At 51.3% G+C, this 23,396-nt stretch overlaps 5 protein-coding genes across 5 annotated transcripts in view; 2 read left to right on the plus strand and 3 right to left on the minus strand.

Moving 5' to 3' along the window:
* Positions 1-579, minus strand: part of AURANDRAFT_72293 (hypothetical protein) — a gene marked incomplete at both ends in the record, with an annotated part of 1,309 nt that extends 730 nt beyond the window's left edge. The window contains 3 exons of the mRNA XM_009041883.1: positions 1-269; positions 314-438; positions 480-579. The remainder of the gene's footprint in view (positions 270-313; positions 439-479) is intronic.
* An 873-nt stretch (positions 580-1,452) lies between these two features.
* On the minus strand, positions 1,453-4,163 carry AURANDRAFT_54760 (hypothetical protein; the record flags this gene model as incomplete). The annotated part of the gene is made up of 4 exons (XM_009041882.1): positions 1,453-2,947; positions 2,993-3,148; positions 3,215-3,529; positions 3,593-4,163. The coding sequence occupies 4 exons, from the start codon at positions 4,161-4,163 to the stop codon at positions 1,596-1,598; spliced, it is 2,394 nt and encodes a 797-aa protein (XP_009040130.1).
* Positions 4,164-11,821: 7,658 nt separating this feature from the next.
* AURANDRAFT_31212 (hypothetical protein) lies at positions 11,822-12,963 on the minus strand (the record flags this gene model as incomplete). The annotated part of the gene is made up of 3 exons (XM_009041881.1): positions 11,822-12,229; positions 12,286-12,337; positions 12,386-12,963. Coding segments are annotated over 3 exons (1,038 nt in total), but the record flags the coding sequence as incomplete, so codon positions are not given.
* A 2,415-nt stretch (positions 12,964-15,378) lies between these two features.
* On the plus strand, positions 15,379-16,743 carry AURANDRAFT_54763 (hypothetical protein; the record flags this gene model as incomplete). Its single annotated transcript, XM_009041819.1, has 2 exons — positions 15,379-15,721; positions 15,781-16,743. The coding sequence occupies 2 exons, from the start codon at positions 15,423-15,425 to the stop codon at positions 16,511-16,513; spliced, it is 1,032 nt and encodes a 343-aa protein (XP_009040067.1).
* Positions 16,744-21,706: 4,963 nt separating this feature from the next.
* AURANDRAFT_38591 (hypothetical protein) lies at positions 21,707-22,532 on the plus strand (the record flags this gene model as incomplete). Its single annotated transcript, XM_009041820.1, has 3 exons — positions 21,707-21,809; positions 21,866-21,934; positions 21,988-22,532. 3 exons carry the CDS (start codon positions 21,741-21,743, stop codon positions 22,261-22,263), a joined length of 414 nt encoding a protein of 137 aa, XP_009040068.1.
* Positions 22,533-23,396: the final 864 nt, after the last annotated feature.

The following is a 23,396-nucleotide window of genomic DNA, read 5'->3' on the forward strand; positions in this document are numbered from 1 at the left end:
TTGCAGATATTATTTACAGTCTATTATAGTTCAAGTCGAACCGACTTTAGTACTAGGCACGATACTCCGTATCGTGCGCGTCGTGTTGAATTGCCTTCTGTTCACGGTTCCTACCTTGAAATATCATTCTCTTACCCGTCTCATCCAATTGCCACTTTTCTACATTTTTTGTTACATTCATCGAGTTGGTGCCCAGAACATCAACAACATCTACTGCGGCGTAATCGCACTGCAGATCTAGCATCGTGACGTTGAAATTGATTCGCAACCTGAAAAAAATCGAATGATGAAGGGGATCGAAAAGAATTCTTACAATGTTTCGGCATTGGTGTCGAGCATTACGCCGGTTTCAATAGTTGTGGACAAAAAGGCCCAGAGCTCAACCAGGAAGAGAATCGCCATGAACACGCCAGCTGTTATCGATAGCGTGGCTCCAACCTAAGAACCGCGGGTGATTCATGCTGCGATCGGGAGCTCACCATCGTTGCTTCAGTGAGATCTGCCGGAATCTTGCGGAAGAAATCCACCATTTTTAGCCCAGACATCGCCTACGCCTTATTCGACAAATTTTGGTAAAGCGCCCCGGATGCGTACACACGGGCGACACTCGCACTACACGCACGAGGCGCACACGTGTTAGAATCCGAGTATGCTAGTATGAAGCACCAGCATAGTATAGCATGAGCATAGCCAGTATAAGGCAGACTTAGCATAGCCAGCATAGGCCAGTATGAGCGTCCCAGCATAGGGAGGATAGCATAGTCCCGAGTTAGGGTCAGAGAGGTTCAACCTCCCCCAACGCCCCCCCAGCCGGGACGTTTCACCTGACTTGCAGTCAGGCATTTTCGCGCTACAGAGGGCGTTTAGCGCATAGGAGATGGTAACATTTCCCAACCACCTAGAAGGCGGTTCACTGTGTTAGAATCCGAGTATGCTAGTATGAAGCACCAGCATAGTATAGCATGAGCCTCGGGAGCGACCAGAGCGTCGCCACACTGCCGCAGAGCGGGCGGCGGCGAAGCGCGCCGCCGGCGGTCCGCCGCGGCCTGGCAATGGCCGGCGACGACGACTTCGCCGACGGCGGAGGAGGCCTCGGCATCGACGGCCTCGGCGAGGGCGACGCCGGCGACGCCGGTGGCCAGCCCGACGACGTCCAGAGCACACACCGGAACGTCCGGAGCGGACGGAAAGCTTGTCAAGAAGCGCAAGTACGGCTTCCGGCGCGTCTCCTCCTATGCGGGGCGGGCGGCACGAGAACGCGAGCGCCTCGGGCCGTCAGCGGTTGGCGCGACCCAGCCCGGCGCCGGTTCGAACGATTAGCCCCCGAGACCCCTCGTTCGCCGCCCCTCTCGACGCCTTGGCCGCGAAAAGTACACGGCTACGCAGGCGGAACCGGCGGTAGGCCCCCAGGGGCCGCGTCGCGCGGTGTGGCATCGCACCACAGACCCCAGTGATCACAGTGAACTTATGTGTGGCCCTGGTCTAGAATCCGCTGCCAAATACTGGCATTCGATGTATGCTACCTGTACAAGCTCCCAGATGGTGTCGCACAGCTGCCTGGGCCTAGTTGTAATCTCCGAGCCAGTGGCTTTTGATTACCAATAAGGACACCAGCCACCATACATCTGACAGATATTTTCAGCACATTGCGCCTCGCGTATTAAGCCATCGATTTGATGAATAGGTGAGACACAGAAACGGGGATCGTGCAACGTGGAACCAGTGAGCTTTTGCTGAACACGGTCAGTTATAACCAATGTCTGTTTCAAGACATTACGAAAATGAGAATTATTTGTCGATAGGAGCTTCCAATCAACTAGTGGGTCATGAACAAATGCCTCGAGCATGGCCATCAAAGAGTGAAAATCGTTCCGTAGCACTCGCATTGTGTGGTTGCAAGTCAGCCGATAAGATCCCTCAACACCGCTAACCTCCATCGCATTGACGAGTAACTTCGTTAAGCGAAATGGAATCTTCTCGGGGAACCTCTTCCGTTTCATGGCTACCTCAAAACAGTCTCCAAAGTCAATATGAATAACTTCGCCAGATTTATCACTCACAAGTATATTTGAAAGGTGGCGATCTCCTAGACCTAGAACGTAGCCCACCACTGATGTTACTGCGAGGGAACGGGCATACCTAGTGCGGCGCATTAACCAAATTGACACATCTCCTGAGGTCACCAAGAATACGTTCGCGAGATCCCTGTTATATGTGCGATTCAGAACATATTTGAAATCACCGAGCTTGTACATGAACGGACTTTTATGGTAATCACAGGCAATAGCCTCGGTGAAACGTCTTTCGATGTCAACTAGTATACCCGAGTGGGATCGGTGATTCACTATGAGCTGATGAATTGTTGAACAGCACTTAAGCCATCCTATTAAGCCTGAGTTGTTAGATAGCGGCATAACGACGTATTGCTGGACATGAAGAGGTTCTTTGTGACCATGCCCGGCGTTGTAGGTCTTGTTGAAAAGGGCATTGATAAGCCCAAAAAGTTGCATGACACGCTCATCTTGTCGAAGATCTTCGTGACCTTTGAGCAAAAATTGATATTCTTTGCCATCAGATCCGGAGATTCTCAAGCAACGTGGCCGTTGCTTGGAGGCAAGAACTCGCAATTGTGGGGAAATTGACAAAATTCGGACTGGAAGATTTCGCCCCCCCTCTGTGCCAGGAATCGCCACATGCATGCTACCTGCACACATTAGCGATGGGGCCACCTGACCCAAGTCAAGGTGTGACAACTTGTCTGTAAAGATACTTTGCTTCACCCATTTGTGGATTGCAGAGTAAATATCCCAGGCCTGGTGCATATCTGCATGGTTCCTCAGCCGACAGAATCGAGAGAGAAACGATTCAGCTGCTAGGAGGTCAGGACTGTACACATGGGCGAATGCTGCAAGTCGTGTGGTGACTATGGTTGTATCATGACTTGAGTCTGGGAAAACGCCGATGAAGCTCTGGAGGTCATCATGCCAGCGACGATGCATCTCGATCAAACCATGAATCGTGGCTTGAACATCGGCACTCCCAAAATAGAGATTTGCGGCAGCTTCAATGCCTTGATACCAAGCCTCGTGCCAGGTGATTGCTGAACGATTAAGCTCCCGTGATACCAGGTTTGCTTCAGCAACGAGGACTTCCACCTCCGAGATAGCAAAACGTGTCTGGGTGCTTGCGTCACCAAGAACCCCATAGTACTCACACTGCTGTAACCCACCGAGAATCCCGACCGATGCAACACGGCGGGACTCTGATGCTGACTGCGCTGATACTGTTATCGGGTAGATGAGAGCCTGTGGATGTGCGCGACCGACTTGAACCAGTAGATCCGCAACAAGATGCCGCACGTCTTCATCAGGGTAGTCGACGCGAGCTATGAGCTGTGGTATGACTCCCAACCAAACATCAACACTTGTATGACCAAACCCCTCCAGCATTTTGGCGCTTACTTGCGAACGAGTCCCGTGCTTAAACCAGATAGTTAACAACCTGAGTGTATCTTGCAAGACAACAGCATCTCCCTCGTGCATCTCAACCCCAGGCCGCTCTGCTGATTGGCGCGTAGCACGGGACTCGGTACCAAACAATTGAAGACTTCGGAAGAAGCCTCCAATCGATTGAATCACGTGGTGAAATACTGATACTGTTCCAGGGCTACTGGCTAGAACAGGACCCGAATTTCCAAGCTTGTGTAGCTCTCGCCGTTCAAGCTGTTCACACGCCTCATAGTTAGCCAAAGCCCAGGAATGCCATGCTCTGGGTTGCAGCGGTACGAGTTTTGTCACGCGTTGGAGCAACCTGATTACTATTGACAAACACTGATTGAAATATCTGCTCCTACGGGTGAATTTGGATGCCCGAATTAGAATCCCACACCATTCACTCCGAGTAAGGATGCTTGCTATCAATATTTCGTCGCCAGGCTTGTCTTTTAAATCCCAAGAGTTCTTCTGATGGCTGAAGATAAGAGACTCTGTGACTCTGGAAAGCACATCGTAAGCCAGTGCACGTCTCCCCAGTGCCCACAGCAAGTGGCAGGCTCGAAGAATCACATTTACGCTGGGAATTTGTGGTACAGAATCCAGGAAGGCAAGGACATTTCCACATCTTAGAAAATGCCCAGAACCATAGCACAAGTCTGCAAGTCTCATAAAAGCCTCAATGTCGTGGCCTGGATGCAACACGAGTTTGTGGACAATCAACACATTTGACCACACGCTAGCATCCAGTCCTCCCCACCAACGCACGCGTCGCTTCCATTTTGCAAGTAAGCTCAAGAGCACCTTTGTCGTGCCGACATATCTGCGGGACGATGGTAAATTCAGAAGGGTTTGCGACTCGAATGTCACAGCCTCCTCAAACTCAAATATCTGCTGTGCCGACATAACACAGTAATATGCATGATTATAGCTCTTATCGGTGCAGAGCTTTGTATCTTCAATCAATTGCACGCGGGCAGCCTGCACCAATGTTTTAGCCTGTGATAGAGCAGAGTAGACGTGGCGTATCTTTCTTCCTGCTGATTTCCATGCCAACACCGCCTGAAAAAGAAACAACTCGTGCGTTGAGGGTCTGAATGGCGAATTGAATACATGCAGATTTCGAGCGGTGTCTAGTTGTCTGACACGACAAGCACCCCAGTATGCTACATAAATTCCCAAGTCGTCCCAATTTTGCAGCATCCATGACGCTCGAGCGCCCAATGCAGATATTTCAATTAGCTGTTCCTGCCGTTCCTCTCTTACCCTGTGAGATGCAGCAACACAAACAATCCTCGAATTCTGCCGCCCATCCAATTTTCGCGCAAAATTGAGCGGGCCGGGGAACCTATTCAAGCTTGAAGTGAGCAAACTCCAGAGATAACGGGCGTGAATCATGACGGTTCGGTGATCAAAGAGGGCGCTGTGACACCTCAGCCGTCCGACCTCCATATCTAGCCATCGACTTCCAGCTTGCTGCGCCGGCTCACTTTGTCCTGCCGATTTCGAGCTGGGCACAGGAAACAATACGCTCGAGGGCAAACACCTCTCGTATATTGCCAGGGCCGCGTCCCAGCAGCCTAGCTGCTCCTGCAATTGGGGTTTTAGCCTTGAGCTCGGGCCTCTGACCAGTAGAATACCGGCAGCCGCCTCCTTCAAGCCGAGATTATTGTTGCTTGTAACAAGAGCCGCAATAACATCATCAGCACATGGGTCTATTTTGGAATTGAGGCGCCAATAATTTTCACGAGCAGCCAAGGCCCTGGCATGAGCATGTGCCTGACATGCACGTCGTGCCATCATAGGCAGCTCTATAGGAAGTGGAGCGCAGTACATGCGTGCAAAATCCACGAGGTCAAATAAGAGCCAAAGTGATTTTAGTGAAAGCGAACACGAGCACATTGCCACACCTAGAGACTTTACCAGTCTTCGAGCCACACCGGCCGGTCCACCAAAACAATTTGCTATGGCGAATCCACATCCAATCCACATTGCAAGAAAGCCGGGTTTAAAGAGGCGATACGCGGTAGTTTGACAAGCATCAGCGATGGCCGAGCATGGCCTAAGATAAGGCGATGGCGATTGTCGTAGTAGTTCTACTGAAATGCGATGCATCCATTCCGTCCAGTCACCTCTTGTCACCACCCCTGCACTATCCCATACCCGGTTCAAAGCAGCGAGATCAATTATGTGATCATCTCCTGCACGGGCGGAATAATTGTCTGGTCTGAGTGCTGGCAATGGTGGATCTTGGCTACATTGATTAAGCGGATAAACTTTTGCCTTAAAATACGGATACTTATCCCTCATCTGTCGGATGCGAAATGGGGTAGGGGAAAGCATATCGGCAAATAAATTGTCAAAATTTTCTCTCAAAATGACAGCGCAGCCTTGTGTTGGTGAAGGTGTTGGTTTACCACGAGAAATGGCTGACACAACTACATTATACCCGTCGTAAGCAGCCAAGGCTGCATGTGCCGCGAGCATCACGTAGTTAGGGCCACCAGAGTTCCCAAATATGGTTTCGACAGCCGGACTACTTAATTCCATCAGAAGATGCTCCATGTTGATGACCCAGTCCGACAGGGCAAATCGAGAGTGGCTCAGACGAGACAGTGCAGACCTACCAATCTGCCCTGATATGATGGTGAGACCATAAATGGCAAGTTCAGAAACCATAATTAGATAGTGGCTAGTTTTCAGCTTGGGAGTGCACGGTGCATCCCTGCAAAGCTGAACTTTGTTATCTGAATCAAGGCCTTTAGCCATCCCCAATTTGTGCATCGAATCGCATCGAATGGCAATACAGTCCAGCATTGACTTGATAAATTGGGGGGCAATCTCGGGCAAAACACTGGACCAGCCTACTCGGCTGATCAAGCGAATAACACTGACAAGAACAATGCAAATTTCTGATGCGGTGCGAGACTGCGTTTTGTGGTTTTGTTCTACAGAGCGCGTGGTGAATACGCGCGAGACAAAAGAATCATCATGCAGCAAGCGGAAGAGTCCCGCAAAAACGTTCAATATGGTAACGATGATCATCTTTGCATTCCCAGACATGATCAAAGAATCTGAAATTGAGTCAATAATGTGCAGGCATGGATACAGCGAACCGTGCGTAAGAGTACTTCTCAAGGGTGACAGCAACCACCGCATCTGTGATACGAAATTATGCAGTGAGAGGCGTGAATGCAAGCACCGCATGACATTGATGAGGCTCTCCCCCGTGACACAAGATGCACTGGTTGTGCATACTTGGTGTTTAGCACTGTGACCCGATTTGGGCCAGAGAATGGAGATCGCAGCCGCAAGTCGACCAGAGCAGCATTCAGCCATAATGATGGAAGGGTCTATCAGTTCAAGGATACGAATCAAGCTGCTTACAAGGATACGAACAAAATCTATGTCATAGGCACAGACGTTAACACTTCCGCTGTTTTGCATACAATGGGAACTCTGATTTATATTCTTCCGTACAAAAGAGCGTTCATCCAAGCACACCGGCCTCGCTGTTCTTTGGCCGTAGCGAGCCCCTCCCATTTTCCTTGAACCCGAAGACAGGATGCATAAATGGCGCCCCAATACTGCGCGTAAAGTGAGTGCATCGGGGGCAAGCCAGCTGCATACTTGGCTCAATACTTCGAAGGCCTCCTTGCGCACTTGTGGCATTAGTAAAACGGCATCTAGGAGAGCGATCATGGCAGAGGCTTGCAATAGCTCACCGGTGGGTAATCTACTCTCAAACTTCTCTCCTCGGACCGTTTTACACTCAGCCGATCCCAGTGTTTGTACAGCTTTGACCGTCTCCAGCTTAAAATAGTTTCGGAATTGATTTGATGAGTTAGACTGATCTGCAGCCGCTATAACTTCGGTTGTCCTGATGAACGAAAAGACATGCGGCCAAACCGGATGCTCCTTTTCTCTGAGTAATAGGAGGAAGGGAGGGTCCAAGGCCCCAAGCACACCTAAAGTACGGAATGCCTGGATATCTTGACCTGATCTTTGATCCTTGAGCATGTGCAGGAGTGTATCGACAAGTCTGGGAGCACTGAAGCAGTACGGTGTCAATATATCCCCGGTGCTGGAGACAAGATGCTCCAAAGCGCGAGCGGCAACATATCGTAGACGAGGGGCACGCACGGGCTGAGCACAGAGCACACACACAACTTTTGGGATAACTTTTCTGGCGATGGGCAAGACTCCGTCTCGGAAAATCAGGGTTATTTTTCCAGTGACACATGCAGCTATGGGAGCAATAGCATCATCCACCTTTGCCCGAGCTAGAAGATGTGCGACGATAGGTAAAATAGCGGGCACATATGGTGCTAGCATACGCTGCCCCCGATCAAGAGCGAGACTCACCAGCTGCAGAGCCCCAATTGCACCATCTGTAATTTCACAAAGAGGCAATGCGCTACGGTACGAGTCCTGATCGGGTGTGTTATAGCACTCCATCGGTTGCACAGCCAGTGAACCATTCCGCACACGGGATGAGATGAAGTTACAATGCTTTATCCTTTCCAGTTGCCGAGCTAGACACCGACCGATTCTGGGTAAAACAAATGAAGGCGCTTTGGTGACTAATCGTGACATCAGCTGCACCGCCGCCTTTCGCACTAGGAATTGATTGTCGACCGAAAAACTGAAGAGAACACGAAGAAGTCTTGGCAAAGCAAGAATGGTGTCAACACGAAGGGGGAAACGAGTTCAAGATGATACAGCGCAGCTCTGCTCTCTGTCCTAACGTCTCAAGCATGACGTACTCGACGACTGCGTGCAAGAATGCTAGTGGTGCGTCAGTGTAGAGGGCTGGATGAGAGATTTCTTCCAGATATGGCATTTTTGCCAGAAGCTTCCAGCTATAAATGGAAGCTTCTAGGCTAATCATTGGTGCTAAACTGACGACGCGAGCTGCAAGGACGGCGGCTACTTCCATGAGCAGAGCGGAAAACCCCTTTGTTTGTTGACATTCAAAAAAGTCAAACTTAAATAAGACGCCCATCGAGAATCGAATCTTTGAGAAAGAATAGATCGCTAGACAAGGCATGCTTTCGTTTACCGTGGTTCTAAATTCCACCTTTGCCGCCTCTCGTCTTAAGCAATAATGAGAAGAAAGGCAGCCATAGCTAGGAAATTTACTATAGCTCGCAACCATTGACTGCACTTCATGGCGTGGACCACGTCTTGACCTGACTTTACTACCAGCACCGCTCATCCCAACCGGGGTACACGCAGTTATTGTAGAAGCAACTTGATCTAAGACATAATGCTGAACCGACGAGCGCAGAGAGGGGAAATGCGCATGGATAGCTTTGATGAGGTGAAACATTGTCCGTGTGAGACATTGGGGTACAAGAAAACAAAATATTTTGCGGATTTGATCGTGCAACTCGCCGCAATTAGTAAAATGTGTCAAATGGTGACGATTATATTCACCAATCATGCGTATCAGGACAGTAAAGGACCGTACAATGGGTAGTGCTAAACTCGAATCCTGAGGGCCAGCCCTAGGCTTGCTACTCAAGGTTACCATGCGTTTAACAACTCCATACACTAATGATGCTTCCATATTTGTATCTAGAATTTCCGTGATAACAAAAGTACAGCGGCTGACGGCTGCAGAAATACTTAAGGCACGATTTGTTTTTATGGTCTTGAGTATTGACTGTATTACGCCATGTCGCACGGTCAGTACAGGTGTCATAAAGCATGCTAGCGATGGCAGAAGCGCGACTGACAAAACATGCAGTTGCGTGTCAGTGGCCTGTAGTCCCCTGACACCAAGTACTGCCTGGAACCAGGCCTCAAGTGTTCCACTGCCTAGCAATGGTTGACGCCAGTACTTCCCAGGCAAGACATCATCAAAATCGTCGATGATTAAACTTTTATCGCACGGATGCCGCTGAAGCACTGCGGCTAGAAGTAGCAAAGCACCATGAACCTGATCGTTTGATTCACAATTCGTGAGCAGACCTGTGGTTACGATTAAGGCCGCGTGCTGGAAATAGATAGACGCGTCCAATGAATCATCACGATGATAAAGAATGCTCAAAAATGACCTAGCAGCGCATGCAACAACCTCGCGGATCCGAGATGATGTGTCAGAAAGTGCGCCCCAAACTCGAGCGTGGATGGATCCACGAGCATCAAGTATGAGGGTCGGCACGTTGATTGTAAGCTCCGAGAGCACTAGAGCGGCTGCGTATCGACGCGCCTCGTACCGCATGTCTTGAATCCATTCCAATGAAGTTCTCAAGTAACGTTCTTCAAGTAGCTGAAGCTCAGCTTTTACCATTATCGTGCGAGAAAGACGCCCCAATGTCAACGTAACTACTTGCACGCACGATGGACTATAATGGGTGGAGCGGTCTACTTCTAACACATCACGAAGGAAATTCAGAACACCAATTCGCCTCTCGACTGATAGTTGATCAACAGCATGTGCCAAGCCCTCGAGTATACCAACACCGACACGGCGCGCGTAAGCGCCACCTTCTACAGCCCGAATACGTGCATAATCAAACAGGCGATTTAGATACGCGCTGAGTCCTGCTTGCGATAATTTTAGTGATGATCGTGAAAGGTGTGAATACAAAAGGTTGATGCCAGAATCCCTGAGATGCGAGGAAGACGACCCCAACAAGGCTTCGATGAATGCGAAACTCGCGCAAGACTCGATGCATGCGGAGCTGAACTCGCTAATTTCATAGCCCCCAGATTGGATCATGTCCTGACAATTTCATAGAGCTAGCCCCAGTTTAAATTGTAGAGCGATATTTATTGCTTGACGTTGTAGTGCACTCTATCCCGCTAGAGAGCTCAGGAGGAAGATTCTCCTGTATCTGCCCTACTGTCCTTATTTTCCCTTTTCTCCCTACCTTGCAGTCTCATATCCTCATGAGACTGAGTTCAGTCCCAAGGTCCCCACTTTAGTATGGGGGTCCTTCCTCCTTTTCCCGATTTCCTTCTCTTTCTCTCTTTCTATTCCACTTTAAGACAGTATAGAGTAACCCTCTCCTGTTGGGAATCAGGGCTGCTTAGCAGCCCCATCTCACTTTTCCATTTTCAGTCTAAGTCAGGAACTGTGGCGGGAGACTAGACTGAGGTATCTTGACTGACTTAGAATATAGACGGCCCGGGACCTTGCTGTCTCTCTCTCTCTCTCTCTCTCTCCCTCTCAATGACCATACTAGCTGCCATTAAGAAAGATAAACCAGAAGATGATGATTGCATTCGTGCGGAAGAAAATTTTGACGGGGTCTTCCCCCCCAGCTACTGACTATCTTTCATATCGAATGTAGTTAGCTGACGGGGTTGGTTTGAACTTCAAGTACCCATTTAGTTGAAGGTTGACCTAGCTAATTCCCTTTACAGAAGCGCCGTTTAGCATATCCCGCCGGCGGGATATGTTGCTGGGTCTTTGCTCAGGCACCGGGTCCCCGGGAGGGACCCAGACCAGTGCGCGTCGAATTTCCACGAGCGCTGAGGTCGCGCGCCTCATTTCGCCTCCGGGCGCGGTGGGGAGGGGGGGGGGTTCTTGCATTGTCCCCGCGGGAAGGGGACAGCGCACCGGCATTCATCTCAGCGCTGCCAAGACATTTGCGAAAATTTGGGGCTTTTGGGGACAGTGGTCATGCGTTTTCTTGTGGCTGCTGGCCTAGCCGAGCGTGCTTGGATGTGACTGGTCCTTCTAGCTTGAAAGAGCCTGGGATTATTGGAGCTTGCTAGAGAGGTGGTGCTGTGATCCTTGCGCTCATTTATTACCTGGCATCAGGCATATGTATTTACTAGTTTCTGTACTGTGTTTTTATCGAAGCGATACTCACACTAGTTTGTACTGATTTGCCTTCTTCGCTACTTGAAACCTGCCAAAAACTGAGTGGTGTAATGAGATTCTCAATCTTAGAACGCACCACATGGATGGGATGTGATAAGTCTTTATTTTCATGCATTGCTGACTTGAAAGATTTGGTGTGTTGGCTTGGCAGCGGTGGTGGTGATGATGACCTTGAAGGCTCCGGTCTAGGTTTCAATTGTCCCAAATCGGTGGATTTTGATTTAGTCCGTAATAATGCGTTATGATACAATACATTCTTATCAACAATGTTGGCTGACGTAGCCAGCTGCTGTGGTGTGTCTGAATTTCCTTCGTACTGTGAGCGTCGATTATGGCCTCCCCTGGTCTTCCCTGTATCTCGCCGTGATTGACCTGATGTCTTAGCGACGCCTCCGAGAGCACTCTCAACCTCGAAAGAATTGGTCCTCGTATTCCATCTCTTAGTCGAGGTGCTGAAAGCAGCAACTTCATGCGCAATCTCTTTTCGGAGCTCTGTCAATGAGAGGCTCTCTCTTTCAAAGGAAAAATCGCAAGGCGGTGCAAGTGGATCGGCAATTGGAATTTTGGCATAAGAAAGGTTCCTGAAATAGGAGTAGTCAAGAAGTCCTACTGCCGTGGCGCGTTTCGAGGCATTGAATAACAAAAGTCCTTCCAGCACGGTATTCGCAGGCAAGCCCGCTGAACCAAAAATGTTACCAAACGACACTTTCAGCTTCCCCTGAATGGAATCAAGAAACTTTCGCGCCTGTTTGTTTTTAACTCGTTCTATTTCCTCCGCCCGTGGCGATCCAATTACATCAAAAATGAGTTGAAGCTGGTGAACAAAATTCTTTCCTGGGAAGAGGGGGCTCCGTCCAAGCAGCTCTGCGAGGATGCACCCGACCGACCACATGTCAACCTACCAAGTGCGATGTTGGGACTATCGATGGCTGATGTGCAAGCGCTTGGGCTCACTGCATTTGTGTAGCGACCGTCGGGAGTCAGCATCAGCTCCGGTGGTCGGTACCTAGGTAATCTATGATTTTATCCGGATAATCGACTCAGTAGCCAAGACCATCGTGTGACAACATGTTGAGTCATGGGACAGATATCAAAGCTGTCGTCCTTGCCACCTTTGAGGGCTGCCGACTGTTGCCGTGCTAGCCCGAAGTCTGTGATTCGCAGCTCACAATTTCGTGTCACCAGGAGATTCCCGGGCTTCAGGTCACGGTGGATGATGCCCTGCGCGTGTATGTATATTACCCCGCGAACCAGCTGATACATAAAATAACGATTATGTGCGTCTGTTAAAGTCTGTGGAGACTGAATAATGCGATGGAGGTCAGAATCCATCAAATCCATCACAATGTATAATTCATCATGATGTACATCGCAAAATAAGTCGTGTATACTCACTATATTTGTGTGAGCACCCAGCAACCTCATACATCGAATTTCGCGGAGGACATGTTTCGAGTCAATACAATGTGCTGACATTGGTTTGATCCGTTTGATTGCGAGGCGCTTGGAAGATGTTGCATCCGTGCACGAGGCAACTACTCCGTAACTACCCCGACCTATTACCTTCAAGCCCTTGTATTGCGATTTCACTGCAAAAACTGAGCCCCCTACATTAAGGCCTATAAGACCCATGGTGAGTCGTCGAATGAAATTTAAGTTTCCGTCCACTTGGCCTTCGTATCTCCTACTAAGGCCTCCACTAGCCTGAAGCTAAAGGACGCAAGGTAAACTCCTCCCTCGAAGGGAGGCTGGGCTCAATTCAACTTAAGGTGCCAGAATGAACGCCGACGGACCGCGCTTGGATGGCGCAGCCACCTCAGCAGGGACGGAGGAGGGCCCGGGTAGGGCAGGGCAGGTGCTTCATTTGCGCCGAAGGAGGGTGGTGGGCGGGCTCAAAAAATAAGCCGCGCCACCCCGGGCCCCGGGGAAGCGGCGAGCTGGGAGAGGACCACCACAGCCAGCTATTACATTTAGCTGGATGATGATAGGTGGTCTAAACTCACTAACTCGCTATGGGGCACTGGCAGCCGATATGACCTGCAGTCGTCTGGATAACAGGATGAAAACTGTAAACCTAGCTAGGTAAAATTCCTGGATAACATCCAGGACATCAAGGGGTTGTCGAGCGAAGATGAAATTTTTCTTACTATCCCTATCAACAATATCTGAATGACTTACTCCCCGGTGCATGCACGGATACAGGTGAGCGTTGCGACTCTTCGATCTACGATGGAGTCTGCAGCTCCGGCAGTTTCGATCGGCAACTACAAGGGGGTGATGCTGTGTAATAGACCTTTTGTGGGCATGGTCGGCACGTCGAAGGGCTTAACAGCCTCGGCTAAACACGCATTTGTTTGCGGGAATGTTGGAGATAAGCTTGGAACTAATGTGCCTATTTCGTCCAAGGAAAAGCTAATCACAGCTGATCAGCGCCCAAAGAAAGAGACAGCGCTTCAACGACATCGAAAGTCAACAGCAGTGTTACAAACGCTAGTCGTAGATCGAAACTCGTATCCACACATAGGTGGCTTGCGGAACTCCAGGCGACTAAAGAACAACTAGAAAAACAGTATCTTGAGGTCTTAAGACAACCCCTATCATCGGGGTCGAACAGCGTCCCATCCCCACTGCCTCGCAAATATTCAAGTCATTCTCGAACATACAGGATGTTCAAATGAAAGAAGTTCGCCACCAGCGATTCATGCAGCGCGAAGCGAAGATGCGCGCCATTGTTCGTAAAGCGAAGCAGGACGAAGGCGTTGATATCAACTCTCAGGGTAAATTCGACGCGCCTTGCATCTCCATGGAGGCCTCGGCCGCTCCCGACGCCAAGGGCGACGGAGGATCATCGACTATGGACATGTCTGATAGGAAAACTCCAATTGTGCCTCGGCCTATGTGGGCACTGACCGAGGAACAAGCAGGCAAGGTAGTAGACTGCGCAGAGTTCACCGAAGCAGATAATCTCCTGGACTTTGCCAGCAATTTGGATTTTGACAAGTACATCAATGATTCTGAAGTCTCGGCATTGATTGAAAATGTGCGTGCTCGCATCACAGAGCTCGAAGCAACCCAGACAACCGAAGCAAAGCTTGAGCTGGAATCTTTGGACCACATAGTCGATAAATCCAAACTAAGGTTGACAGCCGAGAGCCTTGATGCAATTTCTGACCGACCCGAGGCGAATGGATCTAATCAAGAAGACGACTGTGTATCTGTGGCACGGACTGTCTTAGACTCGGATGCCGGCAAAAAAGTAGGCGCAATCCACTCACATAAGTCGCTCACTGCTCTTGCCCAGCGCTCGAAAAATGCTGCCAAGGAGAGCGAGGTGGACGCTACTATCGACGAAGACGTCGTACCACAGCCGATTGTGGTCAAGCACACTGAAGACGCAGGAGCCCGATTAGAAGGCAAAAACTGTGTTTCCAATCTCCCGTATATGCACCGAAATCCTGCCGTGTGAACTGATGTATATCTTAACAAAAGTGCTGATGCTCCAGTGATTGCATGAGGCCGGTCGGTTGATAACGCCCAGCGGTCACGTGGATTTTATTGATTTGGCCGAGGCGAAATGTATCCTGTAATATTTAGAGAGCGGGATCACAGGCGGAAGTGGCTCTTGGTGGCTTTAAGGAGATGTTTCAACAACAGCGCGGCTAGAAATGCCTGGGGGCTATCCCTGGAACCGTGGTTGTAGCGAGCTCCAAATAGCCCCCTCCCCCACCCACCCCGCGCCCCCCCCCACTCACACCACAGCAAAGGGTTTCTGAAGCCCGCCACGTAATCGACTTTGCAGAGCATATTCACCTAGCTGGGTCGCTACTATGGCAAGAGCCTTTATCCCGTATATCCCACCGGCTTCTTCCTCTACCCAGCTACCTCCCATCTAGCCTCCATTCTCTTCCCGTATCATCCTGATGCTCCTGTATTCTACATGCTACTCTACTTACCCAGACTTTTACCCAGGTACTGTAGTCCCTTGCATGTGGGAGATACAAATCTCTTCTTCTATTGTATTACACGCTACTAACGCGTCGATGGGTGGCGGTGGCTCCAAAAATAATGACAATGACAAATCGACAGAGTCCATGGCAATCCAATCCACGGAGAAGCAACCCGCCGAAGTCGATCCTGTTTACGAGGGACCGAAAATCACAGCCACGTCGACGCAAGACTTCATTGTCACAACAACTCTTGGCAAGGGCTCATTTGGGCGTGTGAGACTAGCACGACACAAAGAGTCAAATACTCTCTGGGCGTTGAAGATCTTAAAAAAAAAAGAGGTTATAAGCCATAATGCAATCGAGCACGTTTTCCGGGAGAAGAAAATTCTTCATGCGCTCTCGCATCCCTTTATTGTTAATATGGCACTTGCGTTCCACGACACGTGCCCAACCCCGCGTCACTTGGGTTAAGCCAAGACTCGGACCGTGCCGCTCCTCGCAGGTGTTTTGTGTACATAGTGTTAGAGTTCGTGCAAGGGGGTCCTTTCGACACGAGATTGCGGGGTGAAGGACAACTAAAGGACAACGAATCAGCATTCTACACTGCTCAAATTGTCCTGATATTCGAATACATGCATGCGAAGTACTACCTGTACCGTGATCTCAAGCCAGATAATCTTATCCTTGATATGGCAGGTTATGTGAAGCTTGCTGACTTTGGGTTTGCAGTCTACTGTGAGACACAGACCAAGACACTTTGCGGGACACCAGACTACATGGCGCCTGAAATTATCGAGAAAGGTGGCTACGGGAAGGGAGTGGATTGGTGGGCTCTTGGCATTGTCTTGTGTGAAATGCTGACAGGGAAAACGCCTTTTGTCGCCGATGATCCCATAGACACGTACAAGCTAATTCTAAAAAATGCGCCAAAATGGCCTTCAGAACTCGAGGGCGTTGGGAAAGCTGCAGTGAAGAAGTTTTTGACAAAAAGTCCTCTTGAGCGCATGGGAAACACCAAACTGGGAGAAGACGAGTGTAAAAAACACAAATTCTATAAGTCCATCGAATGGGGCAGATTGCTATCACGGGACCTTCAGGCTCCATACGATCCTTTTGTTAATTTTGAGGATGATACGTCAAATTTTGATGAATATCCAGAATCCAAGGGCGACCCTGAACTTCCCGAGTACTCAAATGAGCACCCCGACCCCTTTGTTGATTTTGATGAATCTTAGCACACCAGCAAGACAGAAAATCATGGGAGTTTATATAATTTTCGATAGTAGCAGCGATATTGCGGATGTTGTGCCGGCGGAATTTTGTCACATCTGGTAAAAACGGAGGCGCCTGGCGGCGACTCGCAGCTCCGGCTGAAGTGGCATTGTAGCCAGGGCTGCTGATTGTCAATTGTGGGGGTCCTAGTTCGCTCATAGGGAGCTCGGGGTACTAAGCTAGCCCTACTGCGCCCGGCCATTGGCGCGTGGTTGTAGCAAGGGCCCCCCAAACAACGCCTTCTAGTTTTGGGCCTGCCCAGGGCCCCGGCGCCCGAGTAAAGCCCCCATAGAGAGAAATACCCCAAACTAGGGTAATAAGGAACGCTGATGTCAACGTTACAGGGGAGTGCAGTCTCATCTCCATAGTGTGACGTCGCGATAGTGAGGAAGCAGGGTAATGTAAATTATGGGGATGATGGTGGATCAAGCTAGTACTATATTCAGATAGACCCCTTTTTCAAGTTCACTATACTGAAAATGAGGAATTCCCTTCTCAGGTGCAGCCCCAGAATTCCCCTTAGCATAAGCCGTGGAGAAATAAAGTACGAGGGGAGAAAGGAGGGGCCTAACTAGAGATACTCTCATATTCCTTCAACTAGAGAAAACTCATGTCGATCCTAACTATTCGATTTATTCCTGTTTGGCACCTGCCGTTGCAGCTGTGCGTTGCACGTGCGGGCTGTTGCGGGCACGCCCCGGTCCGTGGTGCTTGTGCGATACTTTCTGCTGCATTTCGTGTTGATTGGTGGTAATTTCACGCGGTAGTGCTGCCCGCAGACGGTGCTGAGCGGCGCGGCTATTCAAACTTGGCCTGCGGGTGGCGGTTGCAACATGGCACGATTGTTGCGAGACTCCACGAATGATCAGAGGTGTGCTCCTATGTCTAGTGGGCCTGCTGCCAGCGATTCGCCACGCATATATCATATACGATGCGAGCCATTCGTTTTAAAGTTTGCATCTTCTTCAATATTGGCTTTGCGCTCAGAGCCATCAATATCCCAAAGTTCATCGAGCTCAGTGAAGTTTATTCCGCCAAGGGCTAGTTTTGCTTATGGTGAGTGTCGCCCGCGTGTATCCTGGGTTTGATTGCGATTAACATGCGCCTGCTGCCACTAAGAACGGCGGCTATCGCCCTCAGGACGCGAGTGTGGTTTTTAGTGCGCTTGGCGATAAGCCAGCTACCTAAGGGGCCTGCATTGCGCTCCTTGGGCTCCCCAGAGATTACCTGCGGCGATCAACTTGCAAGGTGCGCCGCAGTGATTCTAGTGTGGAGCAGTGCTGTCTAGCGTGGTGATAAGCAACAAGAACAACTAGATCGGAAGCATTTTTTCCAGGGTCAACAGCAATGCAAAAGGGCCCACGGAAAGGAGAATAGCCAACCAACAGGGTCATGACACGGCTCGCATGGCAGAGCCCTGACGGAAATGAGCACTCTCCTGAAGGAACGCGGTAAGACAGCCCTTTGAGAACACGCAAAAGCGATCTAGATGCAGCAAGTCTTGTAGCACGATTGATCATTTCGAGCGGTGTAACGAGACCAGCACAACAACCAGGCAAGCATTGCCAATCTATCATGGCTTTGATCTGACCAGGCGCTGATATGTTTGCGCTTGTAATTATGATGGCATTTACAGCTGCGCCACAGAAAAAGTTTACGTTGACGGCTATGTCAACACGGTTAGTTAGCTCTGCATTGTTGGGCCAGACTCGGAGGAACACAAAATTGTCGAAGCATTGGGTACCAATTTCACCATTACTCATACACATGCACGTTTGTGCAGCGACGTAGAACGACCTTAGCCCATACAATCGCGCTGCCTGGACAACAACATCCCGTAATCCACACAGAGGAGTTCCATTACAAAGGAAACAAGCACGTGCCCTGCTCAAGGTATTCGAATCTTGGTTGTCGTGATGATGTGCGGTGTTTACCATCCATCGCAATTGAGCTGGAACTCGAACATCTTTCGTAAGTGTCGCGCTGAATCCGAACTCACTCAGGGAAATCACTGAGACTGTCGCATCCTGTTGTGATGCTATGGATTCTGCAGGAATTGTAGGTACTACTGTGAAAAGGGCAGCCCTCGCGAAGCGGCGCCTATTCTCTTCACTCATTCGGAGTTTCGCCACACCAAATGCATATTCAATTTTACTGGGCGATTCGACAGCCCTGAATTCAAGAAGTGGGTATGAATTTACGAGATTTAAAGCATGTGTACGGAAAGAGTACTGTCTGGAGTGGAGCACAAAGCTAGCGTCTTGAAGCAGTTGAATCCTTGCGTTGCCAGCCCACTGTAGGCGCGTAAACCTCACTGCTGTCTCTAAGACAGATTGATCCGATATCTCCAAGAGCCAGCGAGTCAGGGCGAGAGCGTACGACAACGCCGCGCGTGATACCTTTGCCCAGCTGTGTAGAGTGCGGTGCGAGTCCCAATCTGAACATTCGAAACGAGTCGATGATAACGCATAAAGAATCAAAGAACGAAAGTCGACCATGCTATGCGATTAGCAACCCCATTCTAACAGATCACGCCACGAGAGTAAAGTTATGCAGGAGGGCGAAATGAACCACCCTTCGACAGCTGTGATGAGCGCAACCGCTCCGGTACCGAGAAGCAACAGTAGTTCGCGAGCTTCCAAGTTGATCCGCAAAGGGACAACTTCATCAGGCTCTTGCTTTACATGTACTACTTAATCACTAGTAACAATATGTAGTGTAGGAAGGGCCGTCCCACGGGAATGCTGACGTCCGTTGATGACGATCATGATAAACCGGCGAATATCGCCCTTAGAACGCGAGTGTGATTAAGCACAATCAAAGTGCGCTTGGCGATAAGCCAGCTATCTAAGGAGCCTACATTCCGCTCAGGAGTCCTTGGGCTATGCTATCCTAACTCGGGACTATGCTATCCTCCCTATGCTGGGACGCTCATACTGGCCTATGCTGGCTATGCTAAGTCTGCCTTATACTGGCTATGCTCATGCTATACTATGCTGGTGCTTCATACTAGCATACTCGGATTCTAACACGGTATATATACTTTTTCTTTTCAGTATCCTTTGGTAAAGTTTGTGTGCTATACTATGCTGGTGCTTCATACTAGCATACTCGGATTCTAACAGATCAAGCTGCCCGGGCCATGGCGCAAGTCACTAAAATCGAACATAAATTCGCAAAACTAGAGTGGTTACCACTCACTTATATCACACAGGCCTAATCTAGAGCGCATTAGAAGCAGCCCAAGAGCCAGCCCGTGCCGCAGCTCGCGCCGTCGTCGCTGCCCCCCGGGCGGCCCGACCATGGCGGGCCCGCTGCTCGTCTGGGAGTCCGGCGCGACGTTGTCCGTGCACGGCTTAACGGTGGCGCATTCCGGCTCCCGTCCCATCCAGTGTCGGTTGGCGGCGGCGACTTCAGGTCGTGCGCGAGCACGCTGGTTCGGCGCCCCCGGGCATCTCTGGGTTCGGACCCTCGAGGCCGCCGACTTCCGCGTTCGAGGGGGGCGCACGACCGTGCCGCGCTCCATGGAGGCGCGCTGGCTCGAGACTCTCCGCGGCGCCCGAATTGCTCGCCGCCGCGCGGCGGGCTTTCAGGGCAACCGCGTGCACGTCCGAGACCCACGGCGCCAGCCTCTGCGGCGTGGGCTACGCCGAGCCCAAGCAGACCTTCCCCGGCGACATCATCTGCCGTACCTACGCCTTCGCCGAAGAGCTGGCGCGCGCTGTCCAGTCCCGCGCGCCTCGCGCGGGCCTCGACTTAAAACACCGACGCATGTCCATCTACGGACGCACTCGTCAGACGCCGCCCCCCCGGGCCGACGGCAGGCCTTTTAGACAACGCCCTGGCCCCGCTTGACCTCCCCCTCCGCTCAGTCGAATCAACTGTGCTTAAACAGTTCATGAGTCAACTTATAGACCATTGATCGATTGGACTCTCTGAGTAGTCATGAACAGTGATTATGGTGGGCGCCAAAACACCCCCTGGCGACCCTCCCGCTGGACCCCAGCGCATCAGGGGTCCGTCCAACATGTCCTCTGGAGGACCAAAGCTGAAAAGCAGCCATCCATGCCGAAACTCGGCTGTGGACGGGCTGCCAAGCACGACGCGCGCCGCGGCTCAAACCTGGTCAACGACCCGAGAAACGCGCATTGGGGACACCCGCGACCGCTTCGAGACCCTCGCAGACACCCCTCGAGTGCCTCAGCCGCGTAGATCGTCCTCTGGGCCCGGCGCTGACCGCCACGACCACTCGGAGCGCTCGACGCGCACCGCCGGGGCTGCCACGCGCGCGCGCGTGATGATGGAGATAAAAACACGGCCGCGCGCGGGGAATCCCATCGCGACACTATACCTTCGCGATTCCCCGCGCGCGGCCGAGTTTTTTTGGCACCAGGACCGACATATCGCCCCTCGACGCGTCGAAATGGCCCGGATCCAGAGGCCCCGTTCGCCCCGAAATCGTGCTCGTCTCTCGAGATCGAGAGCGGCGCGTCGAAGATCGCCCGCCGGCGCGGCGCGGGCTCGAAGGCTGCCGGGGCGCCCGGCGGACCGAGCCGCCGAACGCGGCCGTCAAAGTCGGGCGCTGCCCATCGGATCGGCTTCCCAGTGCACTGGAGCCCCTAGAGAACTTTAGGCCTGTGTCAGCACCGCAATTTTCTATAGCGGCACTAGTGGGTTGACAACACAAATTTTACCACAGGATACTGAAAAGAAAAAGTATATACCGTGTTAGAATCCGAGTATGCTAGTATGAAGCACCAGCATAGTATAGCATGAGCATAGCCGAGCATAGCCAGCATAGGCCAGTATGAGCGTCCCAGCATAGGGAGGATAGCATAGTCCCGAGTTAGGGTAGCATAGCCCAAGGAGCGGAATGTAGGCTCCCTAGGTAGCTGGCTTATCGCCAAGCGCACTTTGATTGTGCTTAATCACACTCGCGTTCTAAGGGCGATATTCGCCGCTTTATCAGCCACGAGTGCTTCTCAAGGTCACTCTTTGCTATGATGTCGTAATCTAGGTTTGGCACTATGTGTGCACTGCCACTGACCATGGCTCGCTTACAATTTTGGGTATCTACATCAGCTTTGTAGTTGCCTTGCGCGCATGCGGGCCGGGGGCTACTAACTAGGAATTCCTACTAGAGTGAGTGGAGATACATCATCGCCGCAGAATCGCCAGTCGTATCACAACATGTCGGCGCCTGTGACGATCCGCACGCGGAAATTTGTCCGGAATCCCTTATTGCAGCGCAAACAGTTTGTCGAACGCCGTGTATATTTACAATGCCATAATCCTCACCCGCCAAAACGCCGCAGGTTCTTGATGTAATTCACCCTGACCGGGCGAACGTCCCGAAGTCTGAGTTGCAAGACATGATCGCTAAGGTGACTCCCAAAGAATCTTTTCGCGAGTATCATCCCGGCGCTACCCCTCGCAGAGTCACAAGGTGGCTGACACGCAGTTGATATCACTGTTTGGTTTCCGCAACAAGTTTGGCGGTGGTAAGTCCACTGGGTTCTGCTTGATCTACGACTCAGCGGAAGCTGCCAAGAAGTATGAGCCCAAGTATCGGCTGATTCGTAACGGAATCGTCGAGAAGAAGGAGACTAGCCGTAAACAGATCAAGGAGGCGAAAAACCGTAAGAAAAAGGTTCGCGGTACTGGCCGCCGCATTGCCAATCACAAGGCTAAGAAGGCCGCCAAGGAAGGCTAAGGTTCATCTCTTCCAGAGACCTCGCGATGCCGGGTTTTACGCAGTTCGCAGCCGTCTTCCTCGGTCAGGGACGAGGAAAATATTGAGGCAAATAACTAGCTTTTCCGCTGGTTGGGTTGGTGACTCCGGTGACCCCTAGAGACCCCTGCTGGAATAGCTGCTGTAATGGGCGGTGTAGGTGTGCTAACTGGCGCAGCACCGGGTAAGTCTGCCAGTATAGTTCTTGGTCACACACCACGCGTAGACACTCAGGCTAAATCTAGGTTCTGATACTTCCTCCTGACTAGCCTAATTGTCGTTTCGTGGGACGGATCAGCCAAATTCGATTAGTCGATCATAAAACAGAGAGGTTCCCCCAACGTTCCCCCAGCCGGGACGTTTCACCTGACTTGCAGTATGGAGGAGGCCGACGCGCAGACCGCCGTCGGCGACGCCATCGAGGCGGCAACGGCAAACGCTATCGCAGCACGGAACCACGCGTACGTGGAGAAGCTCGCGGCCGGGTCCGGCGCGCGGGGCACGCTCTACACGGCGGCGCCCGGCCGGCCGTCGCCAGCCACATCCTGCCGCCACCGCGGGCGCGGCCCAGCGACAGCACGCCGGCGCGACTCATGCGAGGGCAACCGATGAGCGCAACGGAGCGCCATGGGGTGTTCCAACATGGGCCGCGCGCGGACGACGACGCGTCCGCGGCGCACTACAACCTCCGCCGCGGCGACACGACGGAGGGGCGACGGCGAAGCGATCAACGTACATATAGGCCGGCCCACAAGGGGAGACGGGAGGGACCTAACTAGGATACTCTCAGATTCCCCTGACTAGAGAAAATTTTCTGGCTATGCTGAGTTGGATACTAGCATACTGTCCTAGACTTACTGCATGTACTAGTTAGCATACGGGCCATAGACTTACGTCGATTTTTACAAATCCAGGCTCTTTAGTTACCGGCCCGGCCGGGCGCCGGCTATCGAACGCGCGAGACCGCGCAGCTGGGCGTGACATTACACCCTGAGGCGCTCGGGGCTGATGATGCGAAGGCCAAGTTTGATCTGCCCAGTGAGCACGTTCACCTGCCTGCAGTGCGGTGCAAAGTGAATTGCTTGACTGGAATGAGAGTAAGAATTCTCGACGCA

Source organism: Aureococcus anophagefferens, assembly GCF_000186865.1.
Source record: "Aureococcus anophagefferens unplaced genomic scaffold AURANscaffold_24, whole genome shotgun sequence".
Lineage (NCBI taxonomy): Eukaryota > Pelagophyceae > Pelagomonadales > Pelagomonadaceae > Aureococcus > Aureococcus anophagefferens.